General features: G+C 28.3%; 1 protein-coding gene across 4 annotated transcripts; it reads right to left on the bottom strand.

The window, feature by feature from the left end:
* Positions 1 to 2173: 2173 nt before the first annotated feature.
* LOC129971192 (ecto-NOX disulfide-thiol exchanger 2-like) lies at positions 2174 to 18554 on the bottom strand. Of its 4 annotated transcripts, XM_056084745.1 has the most exons (5): positions 15410 to 18374; positions 7723 to 7810; positions 6906 to 6991; positions 5123 to 5207; positions 2179 to 4288 (listed from the first exon to the last, which is right to left on the bottom strand). In XM_056084745.1, the coding sequence occupies exon 1, from the start codon at positions 18229 to 18231 to the stop codon at positions 15958 to 15960; it is 2274 nt and encodes a 757-aa protein (XP_055940720.1). In that variant the 5' UTR covers positions 18232 to 18374; the 3' UTR covers positions 2179 to 4288; positions 5123 to 5207; positions 6906 to 6991; positions 7723 to 7810; positions 15410 to 15957. The 4 variants fall into 4 exon arrangements, 2 of the variants coding, with proteins under 2 accessions (XP_055940720.1, XP_055940719.1); XR_008784776.1 differs by lacking the exons at positions 7723 to 7810; positions 15410 to 18374 and adding an exon at positions 18381 to 18554 and having other exon boundaries at positions 2175 to 4288; XM_056084744.1 differs by lacking the exon at positions 7723 to 7810 and having other exon boundaries at positions 2180 to 4288.
* Between the last annotated feature and the right edge of the window lie 606 nt (positions 18555 to 19160).

The following is a 19160-nucleotide window of genomic DNA, read 5'->3' on the forward strand; positions in this document are numbered from 1 at the left end:
CACAATAAACTTAAAAGATGAATGCATCCAATGGATACTTGTCAAAGGATCTTTCCAGCCATCATGGATATACTTATTGGATTACATGGAGACCCATGCAAAACATAACATAGCTGAAATCTAATATTCTTTCATCCCACACCATGATTATACCTGTTATTTACAGGTTTAGCAGCATCGTTTCGTTATTTTGTATCTGATAAGGTATCTCAAGAATGAGTCTTCATTACATCATTATTCAAAAGCGAAAAAAAATTTTAATGCATCTGATAGGTATCTCAAGAATGAGTCTTGATTACATCATTATTCAAAAGCGAAAAAATATTTTAATGCATCTGATAGGCACATGTTAAAATATTGCAAATAATTTTTCTCTAATTCACAACAAACCGAAAAAATACAAGCAGTACAGCTGATATGTACCAGCAGACAACAAGCTGAAAAGGTGAATACATCCAATCAATATCTGCAAAAAAAATCTTCCAAGTAATTAGGGTTACACTTGTTCTGAATAACCAAATAAAGGATTCCTTCAAAAAACAAAACAATCCGATCCTGACTAATAATCTTTGACACTCACACTCCAATGACTAAATCTGTTACAAATCACAAAGAAAACCAATAGACCACATTGCATCCGATAGATATCGCAAAAAGATGTCTTGGTGCATCCAAAATTTAAAGAATTTTCAGTATACTTTACAGATATGTGTTGAAGTTTCAACCACAGCTAATATTTTTATTCATATCAAAATTTAATAAACAATGCAAAACCTCCAATAAATACCTGAACAAGGCACTCTGCTTTAAGTGATATCACTTTAGCATTGACTATGATAAATTTTTAATGCATTTGAAGTGCACTCAATCCAATCTCAAAATTGTGATATCAACAAACTTAAACTAGAATACATTGGAGATAGCATTTGCTGAAAGTCATTTTATAACTGATTAATAGATTTTCCAAAGACACCAAAAAAAACAAACAATTTGCCTTCTACATTGTTGTTCTTCAACCACAGTTATACAAATGCTGCCTGAAAAGTTCCTGACCTTGATTTGAAAATGGCAGCAAAAAGACAAAACAAGCAAAGCAGCAAAGTGGGGAAACTTATTTAGGCATCTCTAATGGCTCCCAACTAAAATTTGAAGTATTTTAAAAGGAATTTCTTTTTGAAAACTACTTTTGTGAGTTGATGTAACTGTTTTTGTGAAAGTGGAAAATCAAGGGTCAAATTGTCCGCAGGTATTTGTTTTTTAAAGGTAATATGCCTACACAGATTCAAGAGAAGTTGGACGCATTGTACAGGGGTTTTGTACCATCTTACTTAAATTATAAATTAAAACATGGACATACTAGCTTGCATGTCGATGAGTGATCAAAATGGCCAAAATCTGCAATACTGATGAAAACTTTGATAAATTTAAGAAATGGTGCTAGATGACTATCGACTAAGGTTACAGAGGCTTTAAGCACATCTAATGAAGAGATTTGCTACATACTGAACTAGCATTTAAGCATGTGCAAGCTAATTACACATTGTGGGACATGTTTATTCACTTTAGACCAACTATTGTCCAAAAGAATAATAACACCTCTCTTGTTGGCACAATAAATCAGAATTTTTTTGACAATTAATTACTGTATATGAAACTTGGATTCATCATTACAGCACAAAATTAAAACAGTGTACCATAAAGGGAGAACTGACTCCAAAAAAGGCAGGAATTGTTCCGAGCTGAGAAAAGACGGCAAAAGATTTCCAGGATGCCAAGAAATTGTATTAATAAATCATATCTTGAAATGGGTAAAACCATTACTAGAGCACACTATGCAATATTACTTAACAAAATGAAGGAAGAAATTGTGGAAAAATGACCACATTTGTAAAAGAAAAATTTTTTGTTTCATTACGACAATGCTCCACCTCATACCTCAGCGGCTGTGATGGTGAGGATCCATGAATTATTGTTTGAATTGCTTGATCATCTGAATCATCAGATTTGATTGAATCTAATCAGATCTGAATTTTTATTTTGTTCCCTAAGCTAAAAGAAGCACTCTAAGGACAAAGATTTTCTAGAAGAAGAGATAATGTTATCCAATATTTTGTTGAAAAAGATTTCACATATTATTTGGTTGAAATGGAGAAAAAAAAAAAAAAAAATGGGAGCATCGTTTAGAAGAAATGTAAACTTACAAATAATGTTACTTATCAAATAAAAGTAATTCTGGAGGAAAAAAATATCTTTGTTAGGTCAGAAATTTTACAGACAGCTTATGTATTACTAAACCACAACCACCACCAACAGATTTTCAAAATAACTGATTTGACTTAGAAAAATATCACAGCTTTCAACAATAAAATATAAAAAATGCAACTTAGCAATCAATAACACAGCTCTACAATTTATATAAATGGACACTGCAACCAATTTAAGAAATCTTATCCTATTTAAGCCAACAAAATGGAGAAAAATATAAATAAAAAGAAACAGAAGAAACTTCAATTTGGATACTCTTTAAAGACTTATCCCAAAAATATAAATCATGAAACATTGTTTATCAGTTTAAAAAAAGATTAGACCTAATTTGTTTTCTTCACTTTCTGCTAACAATAAGATTTTTATGTTCACAGTAAATGAGTCAATAAAATAAAAAATAAAAATGATAATCATAAAAACCTTCTGGATAAAATACAGCAAATAATTCTTAATCATTGATTCAATCTAGACTAGACTGATCTAATATCACAACTTTCAAATTCAGAAAATGCAATTCCTTCAAAAAATAAATAGAACACAATTAAATCACAGACTTTACTAGAAAATGCCCCAAACATGAAAAAAGTTAGCAACGAAGGAATTGACATCGTTTCCAATGCAAAATAGATGATTTTATAAGAGAAACTGGAAAAATCAAGACTACTTCACAAGTTTAAAAATTTTCAACAAATAAATTCTATAATAAATCATATAACAAGCTAAAAGAAAGGATTTCAAAAAATTCAAAAAAATTGAAATAACTAGTATTGAAACTGCTTTCAAACTCACAATCATTCACACAGTTTCAGTTTAAAAAAAGAATTCCATAATACTTAACTAGAAAAAGATTACTCCATCAAAAGTTGCTTCAAAAGCTGTAAGTGAAAAAGAGTTCTGAAGCCATTGAAGCTACCTACAAAAAATACATAAGGGAAAAGTCCCGAATAATTTCTTTTATAATGAAAAGTAGGTAATAAAAATTTTACAATTCTCTATATATCACAGAAAGAGAATCAGTGTAATATAGTAAAAAAAGGGAAATGAATCAATAAATCAAAATCTGTTTCACAACTCTGACAACAAACCAGTACAAATACTTAATATACTTAACAAGGTTCAAAAGAAGGGAGGTCTGTGATGAGACAAATACCATATAACCAAGCAAATAACATGGTATGAATTCGCATTGTTTTACTAAATTGCAGAGCTATGTTATTTGAGAAACGAAATAAAAATAAACTTCTCCCTTTCGGAGACAAATCACTTAAAATATATTAAAAGAAACTCAAATGCACTCTTAACTGCACAGACATAAGCATTACTAACATTTATTTGTTAACTTATAAAATACCCGTTACAAAATATGAAGGAAAAAAAAAGTGAACATAATGAAAGTTAACACTACTCAAAGCTTTATGTACAAGCTTCTAAATGTATTAAACACAAATCTCACTATATAATAGCAAATATTTTAAAATAAAATGAAATAAGTAGAAAAAATAAGAAAGCAAATTCACTTACATAGAGATATTTTTAAGAAAAATACACGAAATGCACATTAATTCTATTCATTACAATAGTACATTTAAAAACAAAAATGCTTCAGGTTCACTGGTATACTTTTGTAAATGCAACGAACTTGAAGCATATTATGTCACGAACACTTACTACACATAAGTTTCACAAATACAAACCTAAACAATAACATACTATAGTCCTACACTACTATTCTAACTTAGGTAATATGTAGGATATATATATATATATATATAGTTTATATATATTTTCATAAGTAGATTTCTGTTACAAAATTCTTGATGATGATATTGAAGAAAGCAATCTCAGCTACGAGTACACTGAAGCAATCTCAGCTACGAGTACACTGAAGCAATCTCAGCTACGAGTACACTGAAGCAATCTCAGCTACGAGTACACTGAAGCAATCTCAGCTACGAGTACACTGAAGCAATCTCAGCTACGAGTACACTGATTTCTAAGAAGGGGACGATTCTCACAGCAAGAACTAAAATAGTAAGATAAAAAAATTAGTGTCAATAAAGTGTTATTAATACAAAATATGCAACTTCTTTCATGAAATAGAGAAGATTTTTAGAAAAAAGTTTCAAAAGTTAATTGCAGTCTTTAGAATAAATTCAAAAATTCGTTCATACTATGTTGACAAGGGGGAAAAAAGTTTTAAAAGGGATAAGAAACCTAAATCAATAGAATTTAAAGTATTAAAAAAAGATTTTTGAAAAGGATTTTTTTTTTTTTATAAACAGTGTTTCTATTTGAAACTTATGTTCAGTATAATAAAAAACATTCAACATTAGATTGTATGTATACTGAACAGCTATATGATTGAATTGGCAATTCTTATTTCTAGTTTGTGACTCAACTCAACAAGTCTTGATCAACTTGAAAATCTCTTATTATGGAGATTTTTGATCAAGAAAAGAAAAGTGCTCCTGTTCCTCATTCTTTCAGAGGCGTGTGTGTGTTTTCTCAAATGCTCATTAAGGTCCTTTTTCCCCCACTTCTCAATGCACATAAAGAGGGAGAGTGATTAGTACACTAACCACTTATGTGATTGGAATAGAAACAGATTGCTCAAATACAGGGCGGGGGGATTTCTGATCTTTTACAAACAGAACATTTACAACAGCCACATATTAGAACACTTAATAGTAACTGCATATTAAAATAAGAATTTTTGAACAAAATGATCAAAAACTATTATATTTATTATAATTTATAACATGCTAGAAATAGCATTAATAGTTTTAACATTTATGTTGCTAAAAAACTTTATAAATAACATGGAGCTGAGGAAAATAAAAGAAACAGTCTTAATTACCATAACATAGAAATGAGATGACATCCAGTCACCAATACTGGAAGCTTATGGAATGAAGACATCCAATGGAGTCCATAATCAAAAACTAGAAGGGAAATTTTTTTTGTTTATTTGTATTCTTAAATTTGATTATATATAGTTACTAAAATAATGTATACTAAAACTGGAATAGAATATCACTTTTCCTATGCAATCTTTAAAGTCATTAACTTAAAAAAAAGTAAGATAATTATAAAGTTTTAGTTTTATATGCATATAATACAGTTCTTATACAATACACAACAAGTTTGAGTATACATCATTTTTAGATTTAATACTAGCAAACATCATTTGATGCATTAATGTCACAACAATTTCTATAAACTACTAAATAAAGAAATAAGACATAAAATAAAAAATTTATTTAAGAAAAATTTATTAACTATTTAAGACTTGATTCATTCATACAAACTTTCAATATTTCCTCTATTTTCAAAACATAAAAACTAAGCAATGATCTTCTTTCAAGAGGAACAATGAAAAGCTGAGAATGGAATTAGTTCTTGAGATACATATGAAAATCAAAGAATAACACTTTCCAAAAATCATTTAGTAGTAAAATCAATCATCCTATAAAGGCAACTTTCCCAATCATAATAGAATTTTAGCAACTCATAAATATTTCTTCACTTTAATCTTTTTGTTTCGACAAAAGATGTTTACTTCTTCCATCCAAAAATAATTTTCTATTGGATGAGCACTTTGAATTGTGCTTTGTGCAGCCATTTTTTTCTATTGTGTATTGATTGATAATGTAATAAATCATCATTTAAAGCATAAGTCATTCACATCAGTAAACATATTTGTGAACATTCAGAATGGATAATAGCACCAACTTCATTAGATTTATTGTCTTGAAAATTGATCTTGATTTGCATTCTTCTATTTCAGAAGAGTGACTTTGGCCGAAATTGAATGGCCAAAACACTTACAATTTGTAGAAATCTCACAGTTTATGAACTCTCTTTAAATAGCTAGATTGTAGAACACTTACTTTCGAAAAATAGCATGTAAATTTGGGAGAGAATTTTTTTTCGAAAAAAATGCATAAAAATGCTTTACCTTCAAAATCAATTTGATCATAGAAAATAATCTGAAGAATATTTCATATTACCTCATTTAAGCATGCAGCTTTCCATTAAGGAACAAAATGGATAGTTGGATTATCCATTTCATCTGACTTTTTTTTTTATCTAATCTAATTTTCTAATAATTTGTCAGAATGTTTACCTTCTATAGTATGCAATTTGCCTATTTAGAAATTTTAAAAGGATAAATGACTAATGAAATGAAGCACATTGTTATAAAAGCCAAAACTTCTAAGCCATGAAAATATTTCAAAGCATTTTAACCTCTTCCAAAATTTTCAGAAGCAATAACTACAGAATACTTATAAAAAAAACCTTACTACCATAGCCAGATATATGAAAAAGAAAAACCATCTAAAGAAGAGTTTATAGAGAAGTTCTACCACCTTTAGATAAAATAATATCTACAATTACAATATTACTGTGCCTACGATGATTATTCATTTGAATGACTATCATTTTTAACACAACTTAACTTTTTGGTTCTAACATCAAGTCAGTTTCCATTCTTTTTGACAATAAGCTTATCAGATAGAAGAAACATGAAGTGCAGAAAGGAATGCAAAGCAAGAATAAAAGTGAAATGTTTCATAAGAACAGAATTTACTGCATATACTTACCTAAATTACTTTAAAAAATAATAGAAAAAGATTCACCTCAATTCCAACCACGGACTTCAATTGTCTTTGTAGAGCAAACCAATTGTTGAACTTCTTGATTAATAGATGGATGAATAAAAAAGCTACAAAGCAAAAATTTATTATAATTACAGAAACAAACATATAAAAGACAGTAATAAATATAAAAATTAGTGCAAAATTCCTTCTTTTCATTTTAATTTATATAGTTTCGAAAAAAAATTTCAAATAAATAACTGATACAAGAAAGATTCAGAAGTTAAAAAAAAAAAAAAAAAAAAAAAATTCTTGAGTTATTATCATCATTTGCAGCTTTGAAGGGGGGGGGGCATTTATTAAAATACAAGGGTTTCCAAAAAGATTGAAACATGGTTTAATTTGTTACTATTAAAAATAAGTGGGCAATGTAAATTGCAAAATAGTTCAAAATAAGTGTTGAAAGATCTTTCTAAAATACATTTTATAACATTTCTATCTATTTGCATGCATGCAAATAGTGTAACATTTTCTTAAATTAAAGGGAATTTTTTATTACTATTGTAGTCTTATTCTTACCTTATTTTGAACTATTTTGCAGTCTACTTCATCTACTTAACTAGTAAAGAATTTAACTGCATTTCAATCTTTTTGGGACACCCTGTATATTAGTTATTCAATTATAATAGAGCACTTTCATTTGATTAATGCAGACTGCTAGTATCCTTGTAATAGTTACCTAATATGAGATCACATGTACAGCTACAGAATATCTTAAAACTGAAAAATTATCACTATGTAGGTATTCTACACTACTAAAGTTTTTAGAAAGTAAAACCAAATGAAAGTTATTACATACTTGTTTCTATACTCATCTCAGTCTTTAAAAAAATTCTGTTTTAAAGCATCTGAAATGCAGAATCCATAGACAGTACTAGAAGAATTGACTACAAAATGAATATAGGTGTCTTACCCAGGAGTTTAATGCATGCAAACAAAATAGTAGAAGTATATATAAGTAGTAATACACTACTTAATTCTGTCATCATATTGATAATGAATGAAAATTATTAAAATGGACAGTTAAGATAATTGGTTTAAATATAAGAATAGAGAGAAAGAGAGAAGAGAAAAAACATAATCTCTAGACAGAGAGAATAAAAAATTCATAAAAATCAAAACTTAAGATAATTAATAGTTATTAGCTAAAGAAAACTGGAAAATAAATAAATAAATAAATAAAATAATGACAAATTTTAAAGCTAAATTTGTTAGAGAATTAGAAACTGACCATCTTGGATTCAGCATAATGAGTTATATTTAATTAAGAAATTGATATATAATCAGATATAAAATTTTATTTTACAATTATTGCTAATCCTGCTGGTTTGCAAAAAAGTTTTTAATTATTAAACTAAGTCATTTAATATTTCAATAAATAATACATCTTCAATTATGTGATTATTAAATTTAATTAGAGTTCAGAATAGAAATTTAACCTTGATTTGCTTCTTAAGTTCAGAAGTTTGTAAGACATACAATATTACATATGATATATTGAGTTGCCACTAGATAAATAAGCAGTACAAATATAATACACTCTCATAAGAGATTTAATCTATAAACCAGTGACATATATACATCTACAGTGAAAAATTTAAACTCAATAATTATCCATACTCAGAATTTAACACATTGATTATTTAGGAGCTACTGTCAACACAAATCAAGACAAAAGGTTAAAATCAATTATGATTAAACTATAATACTTTGTATGAAGGACATATCAAATAATAATAATAATAATAATGAACTTTATGTTAAAATGCATAGATGAAATACTTATTTTACTCAAAGATAAATTAAAATTTTATCAACAACATTTATAACAATGTTGATTAGCAACTTAACAAATAAATCAACATAATGTTGATTAACAAAACTGATGTCACCATGTAGGGAAAAAAAGTTCATATATCAAATATTCAAAGAATAACAACATCACTATAAACTGTTTATTAAGCAAAACACTGAGAACAAAAAATTATAGTTGCTCTAACATCTTTAATTTGGTATGTGAAAAAAAAAAAAAAAAAAAGAATACATTACAGCAATTTAAGCTGTCTGCTTATATTTAAAATATCGATATATATAATTTACATCAATAAAAAACAGATTTTTTTTTTTATATAGACTTACTATTTAAAATTCCCTTTTCAAGAAATAGGAAATATTTTAATATCCATACTAAAAATATAGAAACAATTGCTAATTAATACCATTATTCACATGATCAGATTTTGCCAGTTTGGGGATTGCTATTGAGAAAGAAGGAGGGGGAAAAGTCCTTTTACTTTGATTAGTTACCTCAAATCTTTCTAAAAATACAAAAAAATTGAGCTAAAATTATTTTATTTACTAATTATTTAATAAGAAAATTAAATTTTTCCATAAAAATCATTATCTTTATCATTTAAACATTGATAATGGAATGTTCTACTATCAAATTTTTTTTTAAGAATTTACAATTTATCAATTTTCAGCAAAAACTATTTTCACACTAAAAACTTAAGATTTTTGAAAAAAAAAATGAAGTGCATCAGCATTAAGCATTACTTACTTTAAGTCATTGATACCAATAGCATTAATAAGATGAAAATTCTAGTTTAACTTGGAAGCAATTTGCATTGAGCTGCAAATCATTATATATATATATATATATATATATATATATATATATATATATATATATATATATATATATATATATATATATATATTACACACACACACAGTCGTATAATATAGCTAGACACTATCTCAAAGAACCTCTGAGAGACAGCAATCCTAGAATAGAAAACTGATTGTCCTTATTTTCAAAAAACTGTCATACCTTTTTAAACTGCCAATAGTGTTACCTATTCTTGTCTTTTCTCTTTTCTAAAAAATATATCCACCAGACATGGTGCGATAAAACAATTAAAACATTCATTAGGGGCAGATAAGCTGAAAGGATGGAGGGATTAAAACTATAAGCAGATTTATAGAGGAAGCAGATTAACTCTATAGGGAAAGTAAAATAGTAATAATTTTCTCATAGAACTATTATATCAGACTGATCGGGGGGGGGGGGGCTACTGGTTTACTTATAAAAAAAAGTATAACTAATGGCATTTTTTCAAGATTACAAGCAATATTCTACTTTTCTATTTACAAATATAAGATAATATTTTCTAAGTTTGCAGACATTAGATTGCTTATCATTAGAACATTTTATCATCAAACCTTGCAAAAACCACTTGCATGAATTTAATATAAACATCATAATGTAAATATGCAAAATTATTTTAATGGTCCAATGTTTTCTTTTATCACAAAGGCCATGATTTACTTTTTTATGTATGGCATTTTCAGAAATATGTATAAAACATTTTTTTAATGTTCAAAATACACACACTAAAATCAAATACAGATGTTGAGATAATTATTACACCCAAAAAAATCTTCCCAACAAGAATGTAATTGCATATTGAAAGTGAAATATATGAATGATTCAGAAAGTTTTTGATGGATATTGGAAAAAGGCAAAAATGATTCTAAAAAATTTCAAAAATAAAATATTTCAAATTATATTGTATGTTTAAAAAAAATGATAGAAAATGATATTTAAGATAAAATATAGTATTAAAATTTCATCACTTATACTTAACACAATCTTTTAATAATCAAAAACTGAAATACTGAAGTTATAACTTCACTATTTCATGAATATAGAAATGCATTCTGATTGTCAGCCCTCCACAACTCTAATTTGTACTGCCCTCCCTCCATAGAACAAGTTATCTTGCACTCTAGATCATTTTCCAAAGGTAAAAAAAAATGTAACTTTACTGCTCAGTTTAAAGAAATAAAATTATTATAAAATATTTGTACATCTAAAAAGAGATTATTATTGTAAACAAGCCCAAAATGCATTTAGTAAATACAAATTCCTTTGGAGTAAAAGAAAATATTGTTATAGGTAGTATCCCGTACTACAGATGAGCTTTCCAGTAATTTATAGTATTTCAAGAAGGGCAATTTTGTCTGTTGCTTTCTGCTACAGCAATTTTCATCAGATATCTTATGACAACATACTTTCCCTTTCATTTGCAAATAAAAATGTTTGAAGTTTCAAAAATAAATAATTAATTCAAGTAACAGTACATTGAGCATGATATTTAAGTTCATTTTAAACTTATATAACCTTTAAAGGCAGCAAAATATATATTTGAAAAGAAAAGAAATATTTATTATTTCCAGTTTTAATATTACTGTACTAATTTTTTTTTTTAAATTAGATGTAACAAGGCATATATCAAATTATATTTCCATGCTATTCCAGAACAGAAATAATAGCAGCATATGGAAATGAGAATCCTAATAAACATCAAGTTTTGAAACATATTATATCAACCTAATTATCATCATTTACAGAATTGTAAATTGGTACTGATATAAAACAGATCAGAATCAACACTAAATATAAATTTTTCATTTTAAACTTTCATATTTAATCTTGATCAAATTAACTTATTAAATCTTTCCTCACAAGTCCAACAATGCCAAACTTGTGAAGCTCCTGTTACCTAACTACTAAGCCTCTTAGAAATACAGAAATGGGGTAAAAAAAAAAAAACACTTAAGCTAACAATTACTTCACAATTTTAAAAGAAAATTATACAGAATAATTTTTTAAAAAAAGAATTTCAATAGCTTAAAAAGTAGGTCAAAAATATTAAAAGAATAAATTTCATACAGAAACTCAGAAGCAAAAATCTTATGTACACTTTGACTGAAATGGAATAGGTATGAATGAGATTTGAACATGAAAAATAAATATAACATTACTTAATAGTTTTCTTTGGCTACTCTATGCATAAAATGCACCCTGCTAATTTATAAAAGCTATACAAATTCATCAATTTTACTACATCTTTGTTTACTGAAATTGTTTGATCCACTTTAAATCTAACTGTATGAATGAGGTTTCTGCCATATGTATGTTCTGATATATGTTCTTTTTCTAATATGTATCAATGATGTTTCCTCAAGAAAAATTCTTGCAAAAACCTAAATGATAACTTGTATTTTTAAAGGATTGATAAACAAAAGAGGACTACTTAGCTGATGACTATTCGGGATATGTATTTGCATATTTTAGAAAATGTATGTTCAGATGCCCCTTGACAGTGACCAGAAACCTCAAACTATTTGGGAAATGGAGATAATCTTTAATAAACAAAGATTACATCATGGACATTAAAAAATCAATCAGACTTAGTGAAGAAGTTACAGAGGGATGTCTAGATGATTTGGGCACTCTTTGAACCCTTACTGAATAAGTTTCAGGTCTTTCAGTATTGAAACAGTTGAAGCTTTTAAAGAAATTTTATTCTTTAATTTTATATTCAATATCATATAAAATTTTAATATTATTGTTATGTAAATATACATCCCTGTTTAAATTTTTTAAATACTTTTTCCCTTCTCCTATTCATTTAAAGTATCTTGAATTAATATTTCAAATATCTGATCACTTCAGTTTAATAATTAAAAATTCTCAATATATATTAATGTAAACTGATAATTTTGCAAAAATAAGGTTCATAATACATCTTTATTGTTATGAATAATAACCATAAAACTAAATAAATGGAGTTGTAGTTTCACTAATTCTTAACTTTTAATAAAAGATGTCTAAACTTTTAAAGGTATAATCCAGTTACTTCTTTACAATGCATTTGAGGAACTATTTTAAAAGTTTCTTCTTACTTACCTGATTGCAAATAATAATAGTCAACATTTAGAATGTAAAATGCTCTTTCTAAAGAGCATTAATTTCTCACTACTATTAACAGATCATAAATACCTTTAATACCTCATGTGCTCTTTCTAAAGAGCATTAATATCTTACTACTATATCATAAATACCTTTGAGAACCATTTTTTACTATTACTTTGTCAGACTTTTGTTAGTCAAATATTAGTTTCTTTTATATATATATATAAAATAAGGAGAATAGTCAAAATGTATTTTTACTTGCATGTTCCTTTAAAAATTGGAATATGTTTCTTTAATTGCAAACAAGTGTCTTCTTAAAAATAGAAAAATTACCACACCACTCAAATATTTTACAGTTTTTAACTTAATTGACATACCTCCAGAATTCAATGATAAAGCCATAAAACAATAAAAAATACAAACTGGTATTAAATTATGTTAAACAAGCCTTTAAAAAGATTTTATCTTAAGTAGAATACCCCTTCACCCAAAAAAAAAAATCTGTGTTAATATAAAATGATAATTTTGCAAAATTAAGGTACAAATTATGTTAAACAAGCCTTTAAAGATTTTATCATTAATAGCATATCCCTTCATCCAAAAAAATATTCCGTACTTTGAATAACAATTAACAATATATACCAGTTTTATAATTCAAATAAAAAATAAATAAATATGTAATCTTGATAGTAATTGGAAAGTTTCACAATTCTATCAATGCGTTTAAAAATTCAGTTTTTAACCAATTAAAAGAATGTCTCACTAATAATTATTCAATCATAAGTACCTACTAAGAAACTGATAAACAGGTCATTCCATAAAAGTAGTTGCTTTTTATGCTTAAGTAAAATTTCATTGTAACTGTGATTGCGACATTTTTTTTTCAGTGGAATTTCTAGTTTCTAGATCTGACAGTAGAATTTTTTAATAACAGCTGATTTGAATTTTATTTTATAAAGAATACATGCTTGAATTTGAATGTTCTCAAAATTATTTTTTCTACTTAGCTGACAACTTAATAAAAAAAGGGTTTTATTTTCCCTGTTCAAAGAATGCATTTACTTAAAGATTATACAGAATAACAGTGGGTTAAAAAATCTGATCATCTTAAGAGAAAATTATATTTTTCTCAAACTGTTACTTGGTTCTTTGTTACACAAAATCTTATTTTAAAACAAAATCCTATTTTCTCTCTTAAATTACAGATAATCTTTCCAGAATTTTTATTTCATACAATTTCTTAACTCATTGATATTAATCATTTAAAATTGTTAGTGCAGTTCTATTTCTTAATGATTTAGAGCTGTGACTATTGTAACTTAACAAATGTGACTAATGTAACAAATATTATTGTTACATTAGTCACATTTTAAAATAACTTTCTTTTAGCCAAAAATCAAAATGGTGAGACCAAGCGCAACAGAAAGGAAAAGAAAGAGCCATGTTGAACACCATGTTATGTTAGTCACAAAGCTAAAAATAAAATTTGTTTAGTTCATTATCTTTTAAAATAATTTCTACACAGAATGTTAAACTGTTAAATGTTACATAAAATATAAGGATATTTTTTCAGAAATTATTAAAGAACATTTTGTCAAATTATAGTTAGTTAGAATCTTGCTAATGTTACAATAGTCATAGAGAAATGACCCAATACTGATTTGACAATGGGGCACCATGTGGAAATAACCAATGAAAGAGAAAGCTAAATATCAATTGACATGCTACATCATCATCAATATCATTACCTTAGTAAACATCCTGCAACTGACTCATTTCTACAAATTAATCAGTTATGAAAATTATTTCTCATAATAAGTTATTTAATATATTTAATACATATTTTTCACAGAGATATAGTAATTAAGATTCTATAAAGTCACATCCTAAAAGAAATTTTAAAAAAATGGTATTTTCTATAAAAATGTCAAAACACAGAAATTAATGATTTTAAATCTAAAATTAATTGCATTCATAAATTTGACAATGACAATTCAAACTAACAGCAAAATGTTATATATGATAATATCACAGGAGAATAAAATATATGTTTCAGAATGTCTTAAAACCATACAATAAAATCTCATCTGAAATATCAGCTATTAAGGATTTAAACTATTCTAAACTTATGCAAAAATTACTTTTAAATATCATAAGACCACAATGAAGATTCTTTTAAAAACTAGACGGCATTTTCTCTATTCTATTGTCAACTCTAGTTTTCATATAGTATGGTTTTAAGATCCAATTTGGTCACAAATGTCAATTTTAATTAATGTTAAAATAACAAACTCATCTTAATTTCTTTTTTTTTTAAAAAATGATCTGCAAATGTTAGTACTTGTGTATTAGTCACATGCCAGTGCTTAATTGAAAAAAAAAAAATCACCAAACACATCATGCCAATCTATTTACTTATTTTTGTTTAGGATAGTGATTAAGTATGAAAACTGCCTATTTCAAGCAATTGAGCCAAACGTTCATGAATGGCATGTGGTCCATACATAAATACCAAAATGTTTATCAACAAACAAAAGTTAGAGCAACTATAATTATAGTACCATTTCCATAGATATGAAAATTAACTACTCCATCCTCCTAAAACTTAAAACACTCACCTGCTGGAAAAAGAAAACTAATACATTTTTTAAATAAAAACTCACCATACATGAGAACTGAAACACATGACAACATCACAGGAAAGAAAAGAAAAATTATTCACCTGTTTCTGAAGTCCTATTCTTCAGTCTCACTTATAGAGCTTCACCTTTTGTATGAGATGTCTGATGATCTCCCTTCAAGACATGTAATTGAAATTAATACATACATAGGTAGCATCGAAAATCTGATCTTGAGCCTTTTCGCATCTATATATCTGTAGTGAAAAGGCAGTCTTCTATTTCAAAGATAAATGGTTACATATATCGTATCATAGCAAACTTTCATTAATACTTCCTTTAGTATAAACAGCATTTGAATACTTTGGGTCCAATTAAAATAAAATGTTTATACACAACCTGCTTAGCTTCAAAAGCTTAAGTACCCTGAAACAGTATCTTAGAAGGAACTTGTTAATAGACTTTATAAGAGATTCAGTTATCTCACATAAGGAGTTAATAACTTGCAGGAATAGTTCATATCTCAAAAGATATAAAGTCCCAGCAAATATAAAAAATTGACTTATATACACCCTCTCTCCCCCCAACTTGATTATCTAATTTTAGCATCTAAAATTGATGACAGTCCAACTCTTTTCCAAATTAGCACCAATTATTGGAATCTGAAACCAATATAAGTCCATTTCTTTTCCAAAGTAGCACCAATTCCAGTGCATACTTCTTTGAACTGATTTGGGTATCTTCTCAACAAGCTTTCTATATCCCTAGCATTAACAGCTGGGAAAATTTTAACTAAATAAGAACAGATGTAGTCAATACTTGCACCAAATGGATGGACATGCAGAAATATAGAAATCAAAGAAGCCAAATGAATATCATTTTCAGAAACATCTACTCTACGTGGGCTATATTGAGTAGCATTGTCACTGAGAGATAATTGATCATCAAAACTGATAGGCGAGTCAGTGCGAGTCTTTTCTTTTTTATACTCTTCCAACTCATATTTTAATCGTACGATTTCCTCATGCTGTTCAGAACAGGTACCTTTCATATCTTCATATGCATGACTCATAGCATCCAGTTCTTCAGTCAAGTTACTACATTTTTCTAGCAATGCATTACTATCTAATGCAGCATCTGCACGTTGATTAACACCAATCTCATTTTTATCTTCTGTGTCACTCAATTCCATTTCTTCTTCTACTCTTTCAACAACTAAATCTTCAGAATTAGTTTTTTTTAAATCATAAGTATCGTTCTTCATTTCTTCCATCTTTTTTCTTTGGCTTCTAGTGAAATGGTCCCATACTTTTTGTGTCTTAGCAGCTACAAAAACTTTTTCGATTTCATTTATCTCTAATTGAATGGAACGGTTTTTGTTCATTAGGTTTTCTTTAGCTTTTTCAGCTTCTTCTTCACACCTACTTTTTTCATTACGTAATCTCTTCACATGACTATGAGAGCTTTGAATCAATGAGTAAAAGCTTCCAGAATTTTTCTTGTTACATTCTCCCCTATCTAACCAAGTAATTAATACTTGTAAACCTTCCCTAAAAGTTTCCTCATTACGCAGTCTATCAGCTAAAGTTTGAGCTTCATGCTCAGAGAAATGAGGGATTGGAGGTGGTGAGGGTGGACGAAAAGCTTCTTGCTGACGATGACGTTCTTCACGCAGCCTTGCTCTTTCAAGACATTCATAATCATGTTGATCATCACGAGCAACAGCATAATCTACATGCAATCTACCATTACAAGTAGGATCTTCACTTTCATCAATTCTAATTCTAAATCCTGACAAAAGAAGAGCTTGGTCAACAGATTCCATATTCGCAAACCTGATATGACAAAAATTCTTTTTACTCATGCGGATTACAGAAATTGGTCCACATATTTTAAAAGCATCTCTTATAATTTCTTCAGTTATTTTTTCTGGCAAATTGCCAACAAACACAGTTCTACATCCAGGAGGTTTTTGTCTACGACTACGTCGTTCTCCTGGTAGAGGTGGGGTTAAAACTGCATTAGGGATTGTTATTGGTTCAAGATTGTTAAACATGGGAACTATAGTATCTATATTATTCACAACTGCATATGGAGCATAAACTGGAATTCCAGGCATAGTTGGCACCATTCCATATAAAGAAGCATCACTGTTACCCATATTCATATACGGATATGCAGTCATTGTACCATTTGCTGGAGAAGCCATTTCCATACCACTGGAAATCCCCATCCCTGAAGTAGAAACAACACTACTAGCTGTTGCAGCCATTGCATTACTTACTGGCCATTGAGAGTTTATTGGCATCATGGAAGGAAAAGGGTTTAAAGCATACGCCCCCTGATTAGGATCTACATGATAATTTTCAGAAGTATTATACCCAAATGATTGATATGGAATAGCTTGTTGATGCATAATTTGCTGTTGGGACTGTTGAGGCATTGCAACAGCCATCTGCTGCTGAGGCTGTTGAGACATAGATGCAACAGCCAACCGTTGTGATGCAAGAGCAATATCTTGCAAATTCATTAGAGGAACATCACTGGGATTTTCAATTGGCTTTTCGGTTTCTTCTAATTCCGAATTTCCTTCTTTTTTCACTTTATCAGGAGTTTCTCTTTTAGTTATTTTATTTTCCCTACCCCAATCATCATTCTCAGAATGTGAACGTTTTTTAGGAGGTTTACGATCTTTTTCCTGCCAATGACTGCTTGATGAAGGCGGTCGAGGATTTGAGCTGGATAGGCTTGGTCGAGGATTAGAACTCGAAGAGCCAGGTCGAGGAATAGAACTCGAAGAGCCAGGTCGAGGATTAGAGTTAGACGATCCTGGTCGTAAATTTGAATTTGATTGTCCGAGTCGTGAATTAGAATTTTCTCCCAAGTTGATTTTAGACTTAAAATCTGAATTTTTGTTTTCTTCCATAATAAATAGTAAATGATATATCTCTTTTTAAAAGTTTATAAAACCTCTAACAGTGCAATACTGTTTGGCAAATTATTGATCGATGTAGCAATCTATTATTGCACATTTCAAGTATACTCTAGTTAAAAAAAACTTTCATATTCACTTACATAATTCTTTTCGGTTAACTTCACAAAGAAATTGTCCAAGATTTCATGACATCTGTGTTAATTTCTTCCATTATACGGAACGCATAGCAAAGCACATCTTCATCCGACAAAACATGTCCGCCAAACACCACCTAAACGAAGCGTCTTCTTTCTTCCCAAGCCAGAGTTTAGTGGTTAGTGAATGGTCATTCACTATGAACGAGTATGTGAATTCGGCTATTATGACTCGAAACCATGCATCTGAATTCGACATTTGTAGTCGTTCTTTCATTCATTGATCCGAATCATTAAGGTGGCGCCATGTTTATGTTTAGAACATATTGATTTGATTTGGTTTAGTAGAGTTATAATAATGTTTCTTTTTGAAGCTACATTAGAACTATTTTGGCCATCCCCCCCTGAATTTGAATCATGATCAGATCACATATATACTTGAATTGGCAACCCCTCTCGAGATTTCCTTTCTAAACCAAAAGGAGGGCATATGATTTTCAGCAGATTTAATCTTTAATATGGAAGTTTTTAAATGACCCTACCTTTAACATCAAAGATTTTCAGAAAAACTAACATGATATGAACTCTTCCATTTTCAGTGTCCGCTATTCGAAGTAAAAAAATTTTTAACGCAATGCTTCGTACTTTGTGGTTTTTCAACTAAATTTACCTTTAATTTTAGCTTGGGTATTTAACTTCAGTCTTTTTTCATAGTATTAGTATAAAAAAATTTTGATCGTTAGCTTTTTTTTTTAAAGAAAAAATGTTTGGAGTTTTCTAATATAT

Source organism: Argiope bruennichi, chromosome 6, assembly GCF_947563725.1.
Source record: "Argiope bruennichi chromosome 6, qqArgBrue1.1, whole genome shotgun sequence".
Classification (NCBI taxonomy): Eukaryota; Metazoa; Arthropoda; class Arachnida; order Araneae; family Araneidae; genus Argiope; species Argiope bruennichi.

Coding starts and splice junctions, on each gene's coding strand:
- LOC129971192 (XM_056084745.1), bottom strand. CDS start 18,231: ATGGAAGAAAACAAAAATTCAGATTTTAAGTCTAAAATCAACTTGGGA.